We start from the raw sequence: 20,945 nt of genomic DNA, 5'->3' as shown, positions 1-20,945 counted from the left end.
ATGTTGTATTTTTTTATATGTTTAAGAGGACTACAAAATGCATGAAAAAAAAAAAGACAAACGATTTTCTTGATAACTTCTCTCAAGCTACACCTCCTAATTGGAGAGTTTGCTATAGATTTATCTGAATTTAAAAAAAAAAAATACAATTGCTCTAAAAAATTAGAATAAAAAATATAAAATAAAGTAAACCCGGAAATTTGTTCATCAAAATACACAATTTCTACAAAATTTATAAAAAAATCTAAAAAATAATAATTGCAAAAAATTTTGAAACATAATTGGATTGAGCTGGGGGAAGGAGGACCAGGAGTCGACGCGTCTAAAGGAGGGGACGTGGAATCTGTTATCCAACTGGTGCTTAGACTTGAAGTTTGAAGTGCAACTTCTCGTACACTGCAACTTACAGCGACGAAACCCACGACCATTACAGAGGCGCGTGGGAAGTACTTTTTCCTCTAGATTATGTTAAGCCATTCGTACCATTTTAACCTTTATCTTTCCCAACTCGGTACCGCTTTAGTAGCGGGCTATGAAGGGCTAGTTTCGTCACAGAGATATCCGATTCTCTCTCTACCTGGAGGCTGGAGAAAGTTAAAAAAGTAAACAAAATTAAAAACAGTTTTGAGGTTAATATGTTGCCGAGAAAGTTGAAGAGGAAAAGGTGAGACAGAGAAAATATCAACAACAATGATTTTCGCTATAACAAAAAACCAACTTCAACAACAATAGCAGCCAGAGATTGCTCCTCTTTAAGCCCACTTTTTTTTTTTCATTTTTTTTTTTTATTTTTGGATTCTATCTCTATCTCTCTCTATGAAAGGAGTAGATGAACTTTCTCGGTGAGTATAGAGGAACAATCCTCTTTCTTTAGATGCTTGTGGTTTGCTTCCCCTCGCCCCCTTTTTTTTCCTCTTTTATTGACTGTTCTCTCTCTCTCTCTCTCTCTCTCTCTCTCGTGTTCGTTGGTTCTCATTTTTTACCTTATAACTATGAGTTTAATGTTGTTCATTACTTGTCTTGTTTTCTTTCTGTGAAATTAATTGCAGGTTGCTTATGGAGAATGCCATCTGGGTCTTCTAGATCATACCCAGATCTTACTACTAATCGATCCATCTGATTAGCATGCACATATTGCGAAAACTGAACAAAAGAGAGGGAGAGGAAAAGAGGTGGATATTCATTATCGCTTTCCCTTTTAAGTTGGTTGAACAAAGAAGTCAAAGTTTCTGGGGATTGATCGCATGATATTTTTTATTTTTTTTATTTTTCTTGGATTGCCAATGGTTTTCTTCCTCAGGATTTTTCAGTATAATTCCAAAGGTCACATTTCTACTGTTCTAACAAGGGAAAATATCCTTTATTACTTTATTAGAGAAAACTGAAAAGCTAGCTTGTGTTTTGTTCCAATTAGTTGAAGAGACATCGGAAGTTAAATTCTCCATGTGATTTTTAGCTTGCGATGTCTCTGGTATTTTATTGCTTATCGTATGGAGTGGGTTTGATGCTTCTATTCTAGTTATCGCTCGGGTCGGTTGGACCATTCTTAAATTCAAGCAAAGATTAAAAATCTTCCGAGGGTGGATCATCTCTTTAACGGACATGCGGAGTGATAGATGTGGCTTGAATTTGGTTTAATGTATTGTTTGACTGAGAATCGTCTGTTCTCTATAATTGATGCTGTGTTTTAATTTGGATGATTTTCGATAGGTATTGATTTCTTAAACTTCAGGAGGGAGCCTTTATTTTGCCAACTTAAATTATGATCAAACAGATACTTAATAAGCTCCCACGCAAGTCCTCTAAGTCTGCTGAAAATCGTGAAGGAGGGGGAACCTCTACCTCCTCTTCAAATGCTTCTACCAGTTCAAGAAGCAGTGATTTAGCAAGTAATCGATATGCGAATCCAGGCACTACATCTTTTCCAGGCTTTGATTCTTCAAATATAGGATTAAATCATGCCGGTAAGCTTATGCAAGCTGTGGACTCAAAGCTGAATGGGAATTTGGCGGCTTCCTCGTTTGAGGCTTTGCCTAGTTTTAAAGATGTTCCGAATTCGGAGAAGCAAAACTTGTTTATTAAAAAGCTGAACTTATGCTGTGTTGTGTTTGACTTTACTGACCCAACAAAGGACCTTAAAGAAAAGGACATCAAGCGACAGACATTGGTTGAACTTGTGGATTATGTTGCTTCAGCTAATGGGAAGTTCTCAGAAAATGTTATGCAAGAGATAATAAAGATGGTATCCATAAATTTGTTTAGAACTCTCACTTCTCCACCCCGTGAGAATAAAGTCTTGGAAGCCTTTGATTTGGAAGAGGAGGAGCCGTCAATGGATCCTGCGTGGCCTCACTTGCAAGGTGTCTATGAATTTTTTTTGAGGGTTGTGGCGTCACCTGAGACGGATGCGAAGTTGGCTAAGAGGTATATTGATCACTCATTTGTTCTCAAGTTGTTAGATCTTTTTGATTCCGAGGACCCAAGAGAGAGGGATTACTTGAAAACGGTTCTGCACCGTATTTATGGGAAATTTATGGTGCATCGACCATTCATCAGGAAAGCAATCAACAACATCTTCTTTCGTTTTATCTTTGAGACTGAGAAGCATAATGGGATCGCAGAGTTGTTGGAGATTCTGGGTAGTATAATTAATGGGTTTGCGCTGCCGCTTAAAGAAGAACACAAGCTCTTTCTTGTTCGGGCACTTATTCCACTTCATAAACCAAAATGCATTCCCATGTACCATCAGCAGTTATCTTACTGCATAACCCAATTTGTGGAGAAAGATTGCAAACTTGCTGATACTATTATACGGGGTTTACTAAAGTATTGGCCAATTACAAATAGTTCTAAGGAGGTCATGTTCTTAGGTGAGCTTGAGGAAGTTTTAGAAGCAACTCAGCCTGCTGAGTTCCAGCGGTGCATGGTGCCCTTGTTCCGCCAAATTGGCCGTTGCTTGAGCAGTTCACATTTCCAGGTAGGTTTTTTTACCAGTTCTATCAGTTTCTACTTGTTAGTTCCTCTCCCCTTTCTCATTTCAAGTGCGAGTTTGGTCCATGTGGTCTTTTTGCAAGTCTTTGCATTGTTAGACTAGTATAAAACCAAAACCTTTTAGAATATGAATTTTGTAGAAAGTCATCTGTCTTGGGCTTATCTAGATTAATGGAATAATAAAATTAGAATTTGCATTTCACAAAATCAAATTCATTATTTTGGTAATACTGGTTTTTGAGTAATGTCCTCACTCCCGTGGTTCCCCCATATATCATCTTCCCCTTTCTCCGTCAATTTACATTTAAAATTCACAGATAAGTTTGATGAGGTGGAAATGCTTATGCCGTTTCCATATCTTTAAAGACTGTCTCTTTGTCACTCACTCTTATAGATTTTTCTTCTTGGTTAGAGAAAGTTTATAAGGACTTTGCCCTTGGTCTTAGCTGAGGTGGTAAAGTGACGGGATGCTTCGTGTTTAATATTAAAAAGAAAGCTGTTTGATATTGGCCTAACTATAAGATTTTATACTTTTCAAGTTTGGAAATTTTTAGCCATTTTTTGAGTTTCATGTTTTTGCTGTCATGCACATGGATATTATGAAATGCCAATCATTAAAGCGAGGATGTAATCCGCCCACCAAATCATCTGGAAGCGTGATAACTTAGTTTTTTTTTTTTTTTTAAATAAGTAAACGGTAGTGTTAATAAGGATAGGCATAACCAAAGTAACACAAGACGGTATACAAGAGATAAGACCTATCTAGGTCACCATAGAGGAAACAAGAAAATCATGTAAATTTATTCCATTAGAATCTATAGCTATAGTCCAAAGAAATAAGGTACGGAAAAATAAAAATCGAAGCTCCTCTAGTGTCCGCTCCTTATCTTTGAATGTTCGCTCGTTACGCTCTCGCCATATGCACCACGTAATGCAGATAGAGACTATCTTCCACACATCTTTGATTTGTGGAGCGCCTCCCAGAATTGTTCAACTGGCCAATAACTCAACCATTGTAGCAGGCATCACCCAGTTTAACACTATTTGGCTGAACACTACGCTCCACACAGCTTTAGCTATCTCACAATGTAGCAAGAGATGATCCACTATCTTGCCAGCTTTCTTGCATAGACATCACCAATCTGAAATAATTACCTGACGCTTCACAGATTATCGGTTGTCAAAATCTTACCCCGGGCGGTTGTCCAAGTGAAGAAGAGTGCTTTGGGGGCGCCTTATTTCTCCATAGTCTTCTCTATGGGAAATGAGTATTTGTTAGGAATGTAAGGGACTTATGGAAGGAGCGAACCGAGAAGGTACCTTACCTACAGGTGTCCACCACAGCTTATTAGCTCGCAGTCCATTCAGCTTCATAGAATAGACTAGGTTAAAAAAAGCCTCAAAATTGTCTATTTCCCAATCTTGAGCTGCTCTACTAAAAGTGACATTTCATTGAACTTGGTCTCCTGAACGAACCATGAGCCATGAGGTCCACCACCGAAGCTTCTTGATCACATGCCACTCAAAAAACGTATGAGAAAGAGTTCTTTAGAGCCTCCTCCGCACACCAAATGCTCCTCCATAATTTTATACGAGTACGTTCCCCCACCATAAATTTAGTATGGCGAGTAAACACCCTCCACCTTCGTCTTATGTGCTTCCAAACCCCCACATCATGGGACCCATTCCCATCTCTAGTACACCAACCCCTCATAAGCTACTGTGTTTGCAATCGACCACCAGTTTCCGAAGGGCTTTTGGTTCCATATTGCATCTCCAAAGCCATTTCCCAAGAAGGGTCCGATTAAATGTTTTCAAGTTCTTTATCTCCAACCCACCTAAAGGAATTGGTATGCACACCTTATCCCAACTGATTAGATGAAACTTGAATTCGTCCCCCATCCCACTCCATAAGAAATAACGATAGAGTTTTTCAATCCGTGCCACCACGCAAACTGGAATTGGAAATAAAGACAGAAAATAAATTGGTAAGTTTGAGAGAGTGCTCTTGATTAGAGTCACCCAACCTCCTTTCGACAAGTACAATCTCTTCCACCCTGCCAATCTTCATTCTATCTTCTCAATAACTGTATCCCAAATAGATAAGGCCCGTGAGGCAGCCCCCAACGACAATCTCAAATATTTCATAGGAAGAGAAGCGACCTTACACCCAAGTGTGCTGGCCAATTGCCTAGTAGTACTAATGCTCTCAACTGGCACTAACTCTGATTTATCGAACTTCACTCTCAACCCTGACGTTGCTTTGAAGCATAGAAGAAGCGCCTTCAGTGCCCTAAGCTGGTCTTGCTCTACCTCGTAGAAAATTAGTGGGTTATCTACAAATAGTAAATGGGAAGTCGAGATAAGGCCCCTATTCGGATCACCTATTGAAAATCTAGCCATGAAACCGTTTCTAACCACAACCGATAACATCCTACTTCGGGCCTCCATGATGACAACAAAAAGAAGTGGGAACAGGGGATCTCCTTGTCTTAGGCCTTGAGAGCTACTGAATAAACCGTTTAAAATGCACTATCTGATCCACACACACCATTTCTCCCTAAAGCCACATCTCTTCAACAAATAAAGAAGGAAGTCTCAGTTTACATGATCATATGACTTTTCCATATCTAGTTTACAGATAATTTTACAATACCAGACTTTAATCTACTATTCAGGCATTCATTGGCTATAAGGTCAAAATCTAGGATTTGACGATCCCTTACAAAGGCATTTTGTGGCTTCGAAATTATCTTACCGATGGCCTCCCTTTGCTTGTTTGCAAGCACCTTGGAAATGATTTTGTATACCCCATTTATGAGGCTAATGGGCCTAAAGTCCTTCACTTCCGATGCTCCGATCTTTTTCGGGATCAAAGCAATAAAAGTAACATTCAAGCTTTTCTTAAAATTCCCAACCAAAAACAATTCCTGGAACACATTCATAATGTCCTTTCCCTAACTCTCAACATGTTTGAAAAAACCCCATTGAAAAGCCATTTGGACCTGGTGATTTGTCTTTCACCATTCTTCTGACCACATCATATACCTCATCTTCCTCAAAAGATCTTTCCAACCAAGACATTGTTTGTGGCTCAATAGAATTGAAACCGAGTCCATCTAATTTTGGCCTCCACCCCTCTCATTCTGTAAATAAATGTTCAAAGAAACTCACCACATGGTCCTGGATCACAAGAGCCTCCATGCAGTCTCTACCACTGATTTTTAGCATCTCAATGGTATTATTTCTCCTATAAGAATTAGCCACTTTATGAAAGAATTTTGTGTTTCGATCCCCTTCTTTCAACCTAAGTGCTTTTGACTTCTGCCGTCAAAAAATCTCCTCTAGAGATAATACTCCTTCTAACTCTGAGGCTAGCTCTGCCTTTCGTGAGACTTCCTCTGAGGTGAAGACTCTATCTTCAGTAATCCTCTCGAGATCCTGTAATTCCTCCATCATGATTTTCTTTTCTCCCCTTTGTCTCCAAATGTTTGAGAGTTCCAAAGTTTTAAATCATTCTTTAAAACTTTTAGTTTGCCTGCAAGTATTTGGGAGGGGGTATCATAGAACTGATAAGATGACCACCAATGCCTTCCCCTGTCCGCAAAGCCTTCGCTTTTAAGCTACATGTTTTTGAACTTAAAATAATGACGACTTCCTTGAATACAACCTCCATCCAACAAAATGGGAAAATGATCCGAGTCGAGGTGCGGCAATCTCTTCTAATACACCTCCGGAAAATGACTTTCCCAATTCAGCGATATTAGGAATCTATCCAGCAGAGACCATATCTGACTATTAGACCAGGTAAAGGGACCACCTATAAGTGGGAGCTTATAGGGATCCACCAGATTCAAGTAAAAAAATGCAATCTAAAAAATCTGTCATGGCTGGGCATAGACGACTGTCTCCAGATCATTCACTAGGGAACCTTATTACGTTAAAGTCTCCACCTATGCACCAAAGGAGGTCCCACCAGCTATGTATTCCAGCAAGTTCTTCCCACAATAATCTTCTTTTTCTATCAACATTCGGTCCCTATATACTTACAAAAGCCCATAAGAAATTATCCTCCACCAACTTAAAGGAACAGGCCACTGTGTATTCCCTTACAAAATCCTCCCTTTTCTTCACCACCCTTTTATCCCACATCACAAGAATACCATTGATGCCCCATTCGAAGCCAAATAAACCCAATCTACATAGGGGCAACTCCACACACTTCTCACTAGTTTTCTAGTCACCAATTTCAACTTGGTTTCTTGTAAACAAACAATGTCCGCCCTCCATTTCTGAAGCAAGTTTTTTATGCAAAGATGCTTATTTACCTCATTCAGCCCGCGAATGTTCCAAGACACAATTTTTGGCTTCATAAAGGAAACACAATCCCCTTCCCTTTGGACCTATCATGGCTTGAGCTACTCTCATTCAATGACCATTTAAGTCTCTTAAGCTCCCTTTGTTTCTTGGATGGATCCAGCTTCTTAGACTGAAAATGACCCACCTCAATGGTCGTGAGAATAGCCATAAACTGCTCTTCATAACTCACACTCCATTCCCACAACATGTTGGATATCCTTTACCTTTCTGAGCACCCAATCAGAGACCTCGAACTCATTCGGTAACAAACAGTTCAATGGAAATGGATACCCTTCACCAGAAACTCCACCTGACTGAGGCCTAGCTTTAATCCGCTCAGCACCCACATCCATGCTGTCCGAGCCCATCTCCTTCCTTATTAACCAATCTATTTTGTTTTGCAGGACATCTAGTTGAGCTTGGCGTCCAACAAGGTACTCAGAGTCTCCCCCTCTGCCATGCCTCCTACACGTCTGCTACTGCCACCCTGCCACTGTGCTGGATGCGACTCTCTGTCAGAGCCATGTCCCATAGTAGCGCCTCTTTGTCCTAACATGTTGTCATTCCCTTTCCAAGACACATGAGGCTGCTCCACCATCATTTTCTCCTTGTAGGAATGATGTCGCGGCTGAGCTGTCACCTCCTTCCTCTTTGTGTTTCCGTCACTGTGGCTGCTTCTCCTGTAGAAGAAAAAATCCCGCAGCGCCTCCCCCATCCTATTCCAACCACTGCCCACTTCCTCAAGAATGAAGATAAAATTCCGCCTCCCTCCACAACCGCCATATAGTGGCCTCGATCATTCAAACAACGTTGTGCTATAAAGCTGTGGCTGCCTTCCTGAACTGTGGGGAAAAAATCCCCTTTTTCTTCCTTTGTGCATGCTTTCATGGCCTTAGCCAGCCACTACACCGATGAAAGTCCCAGAACCACCTTAGCCACCACCCTCCAACTTCTCTCTGTAATAACCAACATGACCCTCTTTCACGAGTGTAAAGTATTTAGAATCAACGACCAACTCCTTAGAGAGACCCATTTTGTGCACGTCAACCCCCAAACTCAGCCGTGAAAAACGCCACGTACCATCCAACTCAACGGAGAGATTGAGTGAGTTTAATGGTGACCCATTCTGTGCACGTCAAACCCCAAACTCAGCGTTTGGTCTTAGGATTCCAAGAGAAAGTCATGTCTAATGGTGACTCTTGAACGCGTGGCCAGGTTTGAATTGATATAGATTCATTTAGGGAGTTCTCATTTCTGTTCATAACACCATTGCATATGCATGCCTGGTTATGAACCACAAATACCATGGGGTTGAATTGAGGCATATATGCAGTCTGGATATCCCTGTTAAGTATTTCACGTGTCTTAAGTGTGATTAACATATTTGTCCATGTATGGACATGGTATAACTGGTTGTATTAGCCCAATCTAAGCCATAGTAGGATTCTGGAGGTGCCTAACAACAAATGGTGACGATGATCTTGATCAGCGGAATGGTATTGGTAACTAGGCTGTGATTATGGAGCTGTTCTTTGGCTGTGGGATAATGGTACTATTTCAGCAGCATCAAGGAGCTACTGGTGGTGTGCTGGTATGGTGCTGTAACTGTATTGTGGCAAATGGTACTGCAATCTAGAGTCTAGATGGGTATATTAGAGCTTGTTTTACTGTCATGGCTTAATGGTAGTCTTGCAGAGGGTCGAGGGTTAAATTGTGGAGTGTTGGTGGCTGCCCAGGAATTATTGGTAGTTGCAGTAGCAACATTGGTAAATTGAATCTCAAGAGTCCAATTAAATGGATTAAAAAAGTAATAATTTTTATATACTTTATCTTTACTCTTTAATAATTTTGATGTCTAGTAATTTTGTGGTTAACGTAGTAGTGATGGTGTTAGTGTACTTTCTACTTTTATAATCTTCTCATGGAATAGCTTAATAAAACGTGTATAGACTAGGTGAAAATTTTTTTCATAGGTAAAATAAAAGACTAGGTTGAAATTTTAGAAGGTTTTAGACCTCGTTTAGTTACATAGATGAAGTGGGATGAAAGTTGAATAAAATATTATTAGAATATAATTTTTTAACAGTTCCGTGTAGGGAAACTTCTGAGGGTGCTATGTACGGGATCGGGGTTTACTTTACAAGGGTGGGTCCAAAGGGCCCTGCCTTTGAAAGGTTCCCCGACATTATATATATAAAAAATATATATATAATTTTTTAATATTATTTTTATTTTGAGATTTGAAAAAATTGAATTGTTTATTGTATTTTGTGTAGAGTTTAAGAAAATTGTAATGATTAAATGAGATTAGATGAGATGGTATGTGTAACCAAACGAGGCCTTAATTAACAATAGAGTAGTGCTATTTGAAGGCCTTTACACCATATACCATCCACGTGGTATAATTTTATTTGTAAGATTCAAATTTTAAAATTTATATTCCAAATCAAAATATGTCATATAAATGGTGCGTGGTGTAAAGGTTTTCAAATAGAATTATTCTTAACAATAATGTTCAATTGCTTTGTATTTACGCTTGATTCTTATACTTATCAAAAAAATGTATACGCTTATTAGGTAAGGGGTATCTTTTCATTCTTAGGTATCTATGGAGAAATTCTGAGGTTTTTTTTGGTAGTATGTGCTCGTTGTAGGTAGTCAGATATATAATTCTTGGTTCTGAACTCTATATGCCCCCTCTTCCCGTGTGCATGCACAAGCTTCTCATAAATTTTTTCTTTCTAGAATCTGGGCTTCCAGATCATGGGCTTCTTCAGAAATATCAATTGTATGCGAAGCTAATTATAGTCTTTGGCCACATACATCAAATAAATACCTTAAGTGTTGTCATAATATTATTTATAAAAGACCTTATGCCACAGCAAAATTAGATCCTTGTAAGTGATGCTGGTTTAAATTATATCCCCTACGATTCCTGAATTTAGTTCACTCTGAAGTCATACATCAAATACCAAATGAGAAACCCTTCTTGGTTAATCGGTCTAGCTAGCCAGTTACCGTGATGTGTATATCCTTTCTATACAGGTGGCGGAGAGGGCTTTGTTTTTATGGAACAACGATCACATTGAGAACCTAATCAAACAGAATCGCAATGTTATACTGCCAATTATCTTCCCTGCATTGGAGAGAAATTCAAGAAACCACTGGAACCTGGCAGTACAGAACTTGACATTAAACGTTCGCAAAATTTTCTCTGATACCGACCCTGAGCTTTTTGAGGAATGTTTGCTCAAGTTTCAGGAAGATGAGGCACAAGAGAATGAAATGAAATTGAAACGCGAAGCCACATGGAAGCGCTTAGAAGAAATGGCTTCAATGAAAGTTTCAGTTAAAGAAGCAGTGCTTGTCTCTCCAAGAAATGCCACTCGTGCACCTTCTGGCTAGAGAGAGGTTTCTGCGTGTCAGATTCTAGCGGTTTGAAACATAAATTGGTATGCAACCATAAACAGACTTTGTGATTTAAGTTATGAGAGATCAAATTAGTTTTTGCTAGATATTAGTTCCTTGGTTGATCACATTCTGTATTGTTGGTTTGCCAGGTGATTGAACCACAAAGTCAAAGATGGCATTGCATGGGGGTACGAAGCAGCCCCATTTCGGTTTAGCACGTCTGGATTGTATATATTCAATTGGATGGACAAAGCAAATGGTTGCTGCAGATCGCCTTGGTAATGAAGATTTAGTCTGCAAAGTAGTTGGGAAAGGAAACGAGGGGGAAGAGTTCGAATTTGACATGTATGAGCTACATTTTTATTTTATTTTATTTTATTTTTGTGTATTTGGTTCAATGGAAGTAGGCTCAAATCTTCTGATTTATTAATATATATTATCAAACTTTGTTGTTTTTTTTCTTTACTGGGTGTTCCATTGCTTTGACATAAAATTGTTTAAAGATGGAAGAGTTTTGTAGGCAGTATGAACACAGCGTCCATTTCATTGCTTTCCTCGTATTCAACTTGAATTCTCTTCATGTCATCCAAGTCTTTCTTCTAGACTAATTACCTAAGACTCCAGATGAACTTCTAGATTACCACGAATTGGCTCTCTCGTTTCTTTTGTAAATCAATTGGGGTTGGGGTGGGGGTGTTTATTTTTGGGACTTCTTGATGTTGAGTTAGCAAATTAAGAACGCAATAACTTTTCGTGTTGACCGCAAAAGGAGCAAGGGTGAGACTCGGCCGGTGACCGGATTGAATTGGGTCTAGTCTGGTCTGATCCAGTCTAATTTTTATTGGATTGAATTCATCCGGTCCATCCGGCAGACCGGACCATATGAAAATAAAAATATATATTTTATTATTTATATATATTATTTATATAAATAATTGTATATAATTAATTATTAATATACCACAATATTATATAAGTATTATATTCTTTAATATATAACTATAATATATAGTATTAGTATATATTAATATGTTAACATATTATAAGAGTTATAGTATAAATTATAGTACATGTATAAATTTATAGTACTGTTAGTATAGTTAACTTAAGCTTGTGAATAAAAGGGCTTGGCTCGATCAATCCGACAAACCCAACATGGGCCCACCTAACAAAAGTCAGGTTCAATAGGTCAAACCATTTACTGGGTTAATTACAAGTCGAAACTGACCAACCCGTTGAAACTGTCCCCATTTCTCCCTTGTTCTCAAACCCTAACATATCTCAAAAATCAACCTAGAATCACTTGCTTCGGCCACACCCCTGGACATTAAGAGCTGCTGCTGGAGTATATGGACGATTTCAGAATTTTAGAAAAAAGGAACGAGCAAGGAAATTACAACTTGTGTGAGTAAGGTGAAAAGGAGTGAAAGTCACAGGCCATAGTTTCTTCTATCTCGATAATTTCGTGCATTGTCAAAGATGCTGATCTGCTAAATATTAAACATTTTTGGATCATTCCACTTGGCTTCGTGATGGTTCATTAGCTGAAACTTGAGGTTCCACATCTAAACTACGTACGTATTACTATTACCACTTGTATTAGTTATACTTTTCAGTAAAATCATGATTTTGGAGCAGCGATTTCAGAAGTTTAGAACAAAAAAAAATCCCACTCTTTCAACCTTTCTTCCCTGCAAAAACACCCTACTCTCTCTCTCTCTCTCTCTCTCTCTCTCTCTCTCTCTCTCTCTCCATGATTGCTGCTCCAAGATCGTATTCATTCTCCTCGCCCATACTCCCATTTCTCTCCATAATCGTTGCTCCAAGATCGTATTCCTTGTCCTCGCCCATACTCCCCTCTTGATTTTCTTTGGATTCGAAAACAACATCGACTCGATTTGAGATTCAAGAGTGTGCCTTTTGATGGTTCTTTGGTAGCGAGAACGATGGAAGTGGGTTGTGGGGTGTCGCTACATAGAAAATGAAAGAAGGGAAAAGGAAAGAGGTGAAATGCAGCGTTTAGTTCTAGAATTTTCTTATCCGACCTGCAACATGTTGGGTCGGGTCATATCAATTTCGACTACGTTGTTTTTCGGGTCGGGTCTGCCCAACATCTGCATTTGGTGGATCGGGTTGCAAGCCAAGGTAAATTTAATATGTTAGTATTAAATCACTATAACTGCATATAGTATTATTTAATATAGTATTACAAATTTATTACTAACATATAGTATATTAGTAATACTACTAGTATACTTACTAGTTATAGTATTGCTACTAAGTCTATAATTATATATATTTAGATCAATATATTATTATATTTTTTAATGTATAATTATAATATATAGTGCTAGTATATATTAATAATTGTACAATTTATAACGTAATTTTCATTTAATAAGTTACTTAATTTTAATTGAGTATTTTAAATAATTTTTTTTTATTAATTGATTTTTAAAAAAAGGGTTAGACTGAATCGGATCAATAGCTATTGGTCTGGTTTGGTCCTTAAAGATGTTCAATCCAGTTCGATATGGAGAAAATGATAGATCAAAATCATCACCCTTCAGACCGTACTGTTTTCACCCCTAAAAAATAGAATATGTCTTGACAATTTTAATACGGTTGCATGATTGACAAATTTACTACTCGTTTGGATTATTATTCTATAAATTTGATGTCGTGAATTGATATGATATATTATATTTATTTTATACAATATGATATATCATATCAATTTACATCAATTTGTAAATTTTGTGATTAAAACAGTTTTCTTAAATTAAATTTCAAGCGATTTAATTGTAAATCAGTCGGTTTGATGGATAGATTTTCTAGGCGATAAGATAAAAGATTTATAATTATCTACTAGTATTTAATTTTAATACAAACAAAGCAATTATGTATCTTAAATGTTGGGTAATGCAATGATAACTATAATGAGACCTCATAGCTCCAAATTCAGTAAATTACAATAAACGCCCTAGATTCTAACCTATCTATCTTGAATACCGTGATGACCAAGCAGTTCAAATTTTAAAAGGAAAATTTTATATGCAGTTATTTTCGCGGACTCCTTTGCGCACTCCAGTGATATGATTTGTTGTGTATTAAAAAAAAATTAATCCAGCCAATCATATCAGTAGAGTGCGCTGAGAGTGTGCAAAAATAACTGTATGTAGCATTACTCATTTTAAAAATTAAAACAATATCGATGGAATCTATCTTTGATTCTATTGGCGAGGACCAATATCCGAGCATGGTTGCACGAAAATACACCACATACGAATCTGGCTCTCCCGCATATTCACACCTGGCACGGATAAGCACTCGGCACATCTTCGAATTCAATACGAAAACCCTGAGGAAAAAGAAAATCTTTGAATGAGCCGAAGAAACAGCCTAAACTTGCATGCATAGCCAAAGCAAGCCCATCACTATCGCGCACCTCTCTCTCCCTGTCTCTCACCTCGCCACGCCATTGAAGCCCCGGCATCAAGCAATCTTCAATTTCAAAACCCCAGTGTCTCATATAATCCATCTATAGTTTCTGATCCTTTGTCAGCTATGGCTTTTTTTTCCGTAATTTGAAAAGCCACACACTCCTTGTATAGAACAATCCCTGAGAGGAAGACACAGCGCGTTTCTTTCCGGAAATGCCAAGCGTAGCTGTGAAGCTCTATAGCGTCTTCTTCAAGTTCCTCTTGAAGCACCGGCTGCAAAATCGGATCCAGTCTTCTCCCGAAGAGTCCGACCCATTCGGAGTCACCTCCCGCCCCGAGGAGACCATTGCCGCCGCTAACCCTTCGTTCACCGACGGCATCGCCACCAAGGACATCCACATAGACCCCTTCACCTCCCTCTCAATCCGTATATTCCTCCCGGAATCCGCTCTAAACGCACCCGAGACCGGCTCGAAATCGCACCACCACCACCCTCCCAGATCCAAATCCCATCTCCCCATCGCAAAACGCCCCGGATCCGATTCAGATCTCGATATCGGTCCAGGTTCGCCCCAACTCGACTCATCCAATTCTCACTATTACTCTTTGCGCCGGAACAGCTATGGCCATCCCAACATTCCCAGCAACCCTAAGGAAGAGCCTAGAAGGAATAGCCACGGTTCCGCCAATGACATGGACGGTTTGAATTTGATGTCGAGCTCTGGCGGAGGAGTTTACAGAGGGTACTCTCCGTTGCCGGAGAATCGTCGTAAATTACCGGTGATATTGCAATTTCATGGTGGCGGTTGGGTCAGTGGGAGCAATGATTCAGTGGCCAACGATTTCTTTTGCCGGCGAATCGCAAAGCTCTTGGATGTGATCATTGTGGCAGTGGGGTACCGGCTTGCGCCGGAGAATCGTTACCCGGCGGCATTCGAGGATGGTGTGAAGGTATTGAATTGGTTGGGGAAGCAGGCGAATTTGGCCGAGTGTAGTAAGTCGATGGGGAATGTGCGGGGCGGCGGGGGTAGCGGTGGCGAGTTTAAGAAGTCTCATATTGTGGACACGTTTGGGGCGTCGATGGTCGAGCCATGGTTGGCAGCGCACGCAGATCCATCGAGGTAACAATCTCAATCACATTGTGATTTTCTAGAACGCTTGCATTTCGATGCGACATGTTCCGACATTAATATTATTGGTGAATTTGTGTTATTATCTGCTGATGTCCGATGACTATCGAAATTAATTCAGTACAAGATGTGATGTTGATTCGTGCTATTTTTATATTGGTACCGGGTATCTGGAACAAAGGCTCGACTAATTCTAGGGTGCACGTGCTATCGGCAAAGAATTATTTGCAATTGCCTTTAGAGATAAAGGCAAGGAGAGGGCTGTTGTTGATTCATGCTATTTTTATATTGGTACTGGGTATCTGGAACAAAGGCTCGACTAATTCTAGGGTGCACATGCTATCGGCAAAGAATTTTGTGTTAAATATGGGAGTGGGTGTGGGGCTTGGTGTTCTAATGAAGTTAGAGGAGCGTATTGGTTGAGTTTATAGAAGCTTATTAGGAAAGGTTGGGGGAGTTTTCTAAACATATTAAATTTAAGGTGGGGGAAGGGAAGAGGAAGGAAGGGAAGGGGATTCTCTTTTGGCATGACATTTGGTGTGGGGAATCAGCTCTCAAATCTGATTTTCCATCTCTTTATAGGTTTGCAAGGGATCAAAATGCTGTTGTGGCAAATTATCTTCAATGTACAGATAATAATATTCTATGGAGTGTTGACTTTATTAGAGATGCAAATGACTGGGAAGTGAATGTTGTTTCAGATTTTTTGGGAAGAATTTATAATTCAAAAGTGATGCAAGGAAGAGAGTACAGGCTACCGTGGGACCATGCTGGAAATTCCAGGTTTTCAGTCAGTTCTTTTTGTAAGGTGCTTAATTGTCATTTGGGCTGTGTATTCCCCTGTGAAAGCATTGGAGGGTGGAGGTACCTACTAAGGTGGCGCTTTTCAGTTGGGTGGTTGCTTTAGGGAAACTATTGACCACGGATAACCTTAGAAAACGTGGTTTGTGTATAGTTGATTGGTGTGTCATGTGTAAGAAGGATGGTGAATCTGTAAATCATCTATTTCTACATTGTGAGGTGGCTAAGTCTTTGTGGAATGAGATTATTGGTTGGACGAGTTTATTTTGGGTGATGCCTAAGGAAGTTGTGGATCTTCTTGCATGTTGGCATGGCTTTGAGGAAAGGAAATGTGTAGCTGCTAGATGGAGAATGATTCCTTTGTGTTTAATGTGGTGTCTTTGGCTGGAAAGGAATGAGAGATGTTTTGAAGACAGGGCATTCTTTCGAAGATCTTCGGAAATTTTTATTTTCTATTTTTGAGTTTGTGGGCTAAGATCTTTGCAAGGAATGATGATATTGTACTAAATCTATTTTAGTTGTCCTGCTTTCTAGAGTTTAGTAGGTATTTCCTTTGTATACATCCTGTGTACTTAGGCTGTGCCTATTATTAGTAAAAAAATATCTTATTAATTATCAAAAAAAAAAAAATCGTAATTGCACCTCAAGTAATTGAAAAAAAATCGCCCATTGCTAAAGAAATTGTTTGCACCCAAGGGTTTGAACCTTAAACCTGGGTGGAGCATACCACAAATACTAAGGCTCTTACCACTTTCTAGTTATACATACTCTTCTAGTAATTCATATGTGGTTTAAAATTATCTAGAAGTTGGGAGGGTGATTGTGATCTGCGAAGCAGGCGTGCAACGCTCTTGTAGATCATGAACTTGGAAAATGGGGGCTCTAGTCTCTAGATTTGGAATCGTTGGATGTAAGAATGTTTTCAAGTTTAGAATGGTGTGCATACTTAAACCCCTAGGGATTGGTTCAAGTGGTAAGGGCTTTGGTATTGTTGGTATGCTTCCTTCGGGTCTAAGGTTCGAATCCTGTGGTGTAAACAATTTTATAGGCCATATCTCATCAGTGAAAAGTTGATGATTTATCTGATCTATGTTACACAGATCCGGAGTTTAACCAGATTAAAAAGCATGTTGCAGTTGCATGGTTTTTGGAATTCCTCATCATAAAAAGAGAATGGTGTTCATACTTCATATGAATGTGAGTGGAATTGATACTGAAGTGTTAGCCAACTATAAATTAGGTGTTAAAGTAATGAAACCAAATTTCATCACCCATGGTTAAAACTGTATATTTAATCATTCAAGAAGTAGGTGATGCGAATTAAATCTGAGCTTTATGTTAGTGTTTATGATAGAGTTCTCAAGATTGTGCCTGGTCTAATATCTCATTTTGGGTCTATTTTTGAGCTGGGTCCATTGCTGCTTAGACTACCTTGCACTAGTGGAAGTTAGTGCATTCTAAGAGTATCACAAGCTTTTGCTTGTTTCCTTTTTCATTTTTTTTTACTTTTTTAGAATTTTAACAAGTTCAGCTCAGTCCCGGACCGGTCATTGTTTGTTTCCCGTACATAAGTTCAGAGTTTAACAAGATCAGTTTCATCTGTAAATGGTAAAGCGGGGAGGATTTGCTAAGAAATAGTGTACCTAGACCGGAAGTGGAAAGAAAGAGTTCAGGTAGTCCAGGTGTGAGGGCCTTTTCAGGCTTGCTCGCGTCTTTTTGAAAGATATAATACACACTTCACTGCCATTTGCTCAATCTTTCTTCCTGCCACGTTGATTGTTTGTTAGTATTTGGCTCCATTGTTAGACTTTCGCCGCCAACATTTAAACCAAAAATTATCTAAAGAAAGCTGTTAGCTGTATCTTTCCAGAAATAGAACTGGAAATTTGGATGATCTTGCATAAATTGCGCTGTTGTGTTGATTTGGACCCCTTTGCCTATGTGCTTCTTTGCTTATGGGAAACTATCTTAGGATGCATGTCAAATACAAATGATATAGTTGGGTAGCTAGTTATGCTCCTGGAATAGGAGGCTTTATTTGATACTGTGCTGACGCGATATGATGCCAGATTTAGGTATGGCCACATAAGGTAACATCACAAAATTAGCTTCAAATGCTGATTTTATATATTTATATATATATTTTTGATAAATAAACAAACTTTATTGATAGATTTTATATATTTATATATATATGTACTGTACCCCTCTAGCTGTTCCCCTTTTAGCCATTTAGAAACCCATCCTCTCAGAAGAACTTGAATGCTATTCAACAAATGTCTAAACCTTTTTTTATTTCATTGAAACAGATGTGTTCTCCTTGGTGTGAGTTGTGGTGCAAATATTGCAGATTATGTGGCTCGGAAAGCTGTAGAGGCGGGCAGGCTTCTGGATCCTGTCAAAGTGGTTGCTCAGGTCCTTATGTACCCATTCTTCATTGGAAGTGTCCCCACACATTCCGAGATAAAGTTAGCAAATTCCTACTTCTATGACAAGGCTATGTGCACACTTGCATGGAAATTATTCTTACCAGAGGAAGAGTTTAGTCTGGACCACCCAGCTGCCAACCCTCTTATCCCAGGACGGGGGCCTCCTTTGAAGCTCATGCCTCCAACGTTAACAGTAGTGGCAGAACATGACTGGATGAGAGATCGAGCCATTGCTTACTCAGAGGAGTTACGGAAGGTAAATGTCGACGCTCCTGTTCTTGAGTACAAGGATGCAGTTCATGAATTCGCGACCCTTGACATGCTTCTCAAGACTCCACTGGCTCAAGCCTGTGCCGAGGACATTGCCATCTGGGTCAAGAAATACATTTCACTTCGAGGTCACGAGTTCTCTTATTAAGTAGGATACAAGAAAATTGAGGTTTACATTGCAGCAAGATGAACATTTTCCTGTGAGCGTGTTCTGTTGGAAGATGAGCTCGTGATATCATACAACGCATCCACTACTTGGGGATTATGATATATTGCATAGGTTATATATGGCTCCTAAGATGCTGGGTGGTTATTAGTTTCAGGTTTATTCCTTTTCCTCTTCTCTTTTTTTTGTAAGATAGAGAAACTGTCTGAGAGTAGGATTTAGTTCAACAAACGAACGCCACATTTGGACGTTCTTGTCAAAATTTTCCTGTGAATTATGATGTGCTGTCGCAATCAATAGACTTCAATTGTTCAATGCAATGAATATATTATGAAATGCCCTCTCTTGCTGTGTACTTGTGTTTCGGAGACATCACTGGATCAAGCCCATTGTTAATGATGCCTAATTAACCCCCGCCACATCCCCCCCCCCCCCCAAAAAAAAAAAAAAAAAAAAAAAAAAAACAACCACCCCACCTTTTTCTTGTGTGAGCATTTGTTGGAACCTTGGATTGTTCAAATTGAAAGAGACTCTCCCATATAGGATCTCTGCGAGCAGACAGTGACACCGCCTAGGCTAATAAGAGTTTTGGACTACCAGTAATTCCAAACCAAAGTACAGTACAAAACTTCATTTTTTCCTCCTTATACGGATTCAGCCTGGGAGAGCTTTGATGAGAGTTCCCACTTCAATTATAAATATCCAATGTCATTCAGATTGGGTCCCTGGGGTTTGTGTCTAAACCTTTAAGCAGTTCCTCTTTGTGGTTCCTCCACTTATTGAATAACCCTTGGGAACCACAGAAGAGGCTGAAGATGACCTTGGAGTGAATATACGGATGATTCTCTCGCAAGAAACATCTGGGTCTCTCTTCTTTGGTCATGCTCAAGGAGCTGAATCCAGTTTAGCCAATGCACCCCAATGCTGGAAGCACTTGAGGGAGGGAGTTCAAATGGTGACTTTAGGCAATGGCACTTGGTCTACCTGGCCGCCGGCGCGGTGTTGGGTTAATCAACCCCCACCCAATCATCTTTGGCATATAAACTCACAGGCTTGTGTGATGCAATCTACCCGGCCTTGCCTGTGGCTAGCACACGTTGAAAACTCATAGGCTTGTCAGTGAAAAGCCGCTTTGTTTATCTTCAACTTCAAGCATATTCAGATAGATCACTACTACTCGTGTTCTTGAAGGCGATCCTTTAGTCACCTCTCATGACAATACCCAGGAAGATGACCTGGAATTTTACCGGGAGTTACCTACTTCCCTATAAAAGAGCAGGCACGAAAACTGTATTACTGCAATTTTAAGCAACCTAATGAAATTTTAAGGGTAGCAGGATTGTTCCAGTAATACATTTCTTGGATAAGATTTCAGTGTGTGGTGTTACCGATCAAAAAAAAAGATTTCAGTGTGTGGTGTTGTTCTAGGTTGTATCAAATTGACAAATTTTATGTTTATTTTATGTGAAAGTTTTGATAATAAATAGACTTTTTTTTTGATAGGTGATAATAAATAGACTTACCACAGCAGATAAGGCATTTTGGGCCGACCCTCTACAGATTTTAGTTTTATTAGTTCTAAAGAATTTTGGACCGACTCCTTTACATGGATCGATAGGTTTATAAGCATGATTAACGTTAAAATGTGATAAACGTTAGTTGATCATGTCATTGGTCCACATTTTTAAAGGAAGCTGAACTTCTAAAATTGCCACCATTTTTTTTCATAATTAAATCTCATAAACTTTACAAAAATAAAAATAATTAACCCACCTGGTCTCATCACAAATAGAAAGTTGAGGAATAATATTATTGAACAAGTTCAACCAGTTTTGATCCGTTTTGAAATTAAAAATGCCCTTAAAACCTTTTCTACAACTTTCTGCACCTTTTGTAGCATAGGAAGGTTAGATGTATTCTATACAACATTCATACGAGTTATTAT

General features: G+C 39.1%; 2 protein-coding genes across 5 annotated transcripts; both read left to right on the top strand.

Moving 5' to 3' along the window:
• Positions 1-532: 532 nt before the first annotated feature.
• LOC122302699 (serine/threonine protein phosphatase 2A 57 kDa regulatory subunit B' theta isoform-like) lies at positions 533-11,226 on the top strand. Of its 4 annotated transcripts, none has more exons than XM_043114090.1 (5): positions 533-664; positions 1,050-1,172; positions 1,711-2,977; positions 10,396-10,802; positions 10,911-11,226. In XM_043114090.1, the coding sequence occupies exons 3-4, from the start codon at positions 1,763-1,765 to the stop codon at positions 10,753-10,755; spliced, it is 1,575 nt and encodes a 524-aa protein (XP_042970024.1). In that variant the 5' UTR covers positions 533-664; positions 1,050-1,172; positions 1,711-1,762; the 3' UTR covers positions 10,756-10,802; positions 10,911-11,226. The 4 variants fall into 4 exon arrangements, with proteins under 4 accessions (XP_042970024.1, XP_042970022.1, XP_042970025.1 ...); XM_043114088.1 differs by lacking the exon at positions 533-664 and adding an exon at positions 671-842; XM_043114091.1 differs by lacking the exon at positions 533-664 and adding an exon at positions 865-883.
• A 2,874-nt stretch (positions 11,227-14,100) lies between these two features.
• On the top strand, positions 14,101-19,336 carry LOC122302698 (probable carboxylesterase 11). The gene is made up of 2 exons (XM_043114087.1): positions 14,101-15,325; positions 18,445-19,336. Exons 1-2 carry the CDS (start codon positions 14,418-14,420, stop codon positions 18,980-18,982), a joined length of 1,446 nt encoding a protein of 481 aa, XP_042970021.1. The 5' UTR covers positions 14,101-14,417; the 3' UTR covers positions 18,983-19,336.
• The last annotated feature ends 1,609 nt before the right edge of the window (positions 19,337-20,945 follow it).

Source organism: Carya illinoinensis, chromosome 3 (assembly GCF_018687715.1).
Source record: "Carya illinoinensis cultivar Pawnee chromosome 3, C.illinoinensisPawnee_v1, whole genome shotgun sequence".
Taxonomy (NCBI): domain Eukaryota; kingdom Viridiplantae; phylum Streptophyta; class Magnoliopsida; order Fagales; family Juglandaceae; genus Carya; species Carya illinoinensis.
This window is presented reverse-complemented; position numbering and strand designations above follow the sequence as displayed.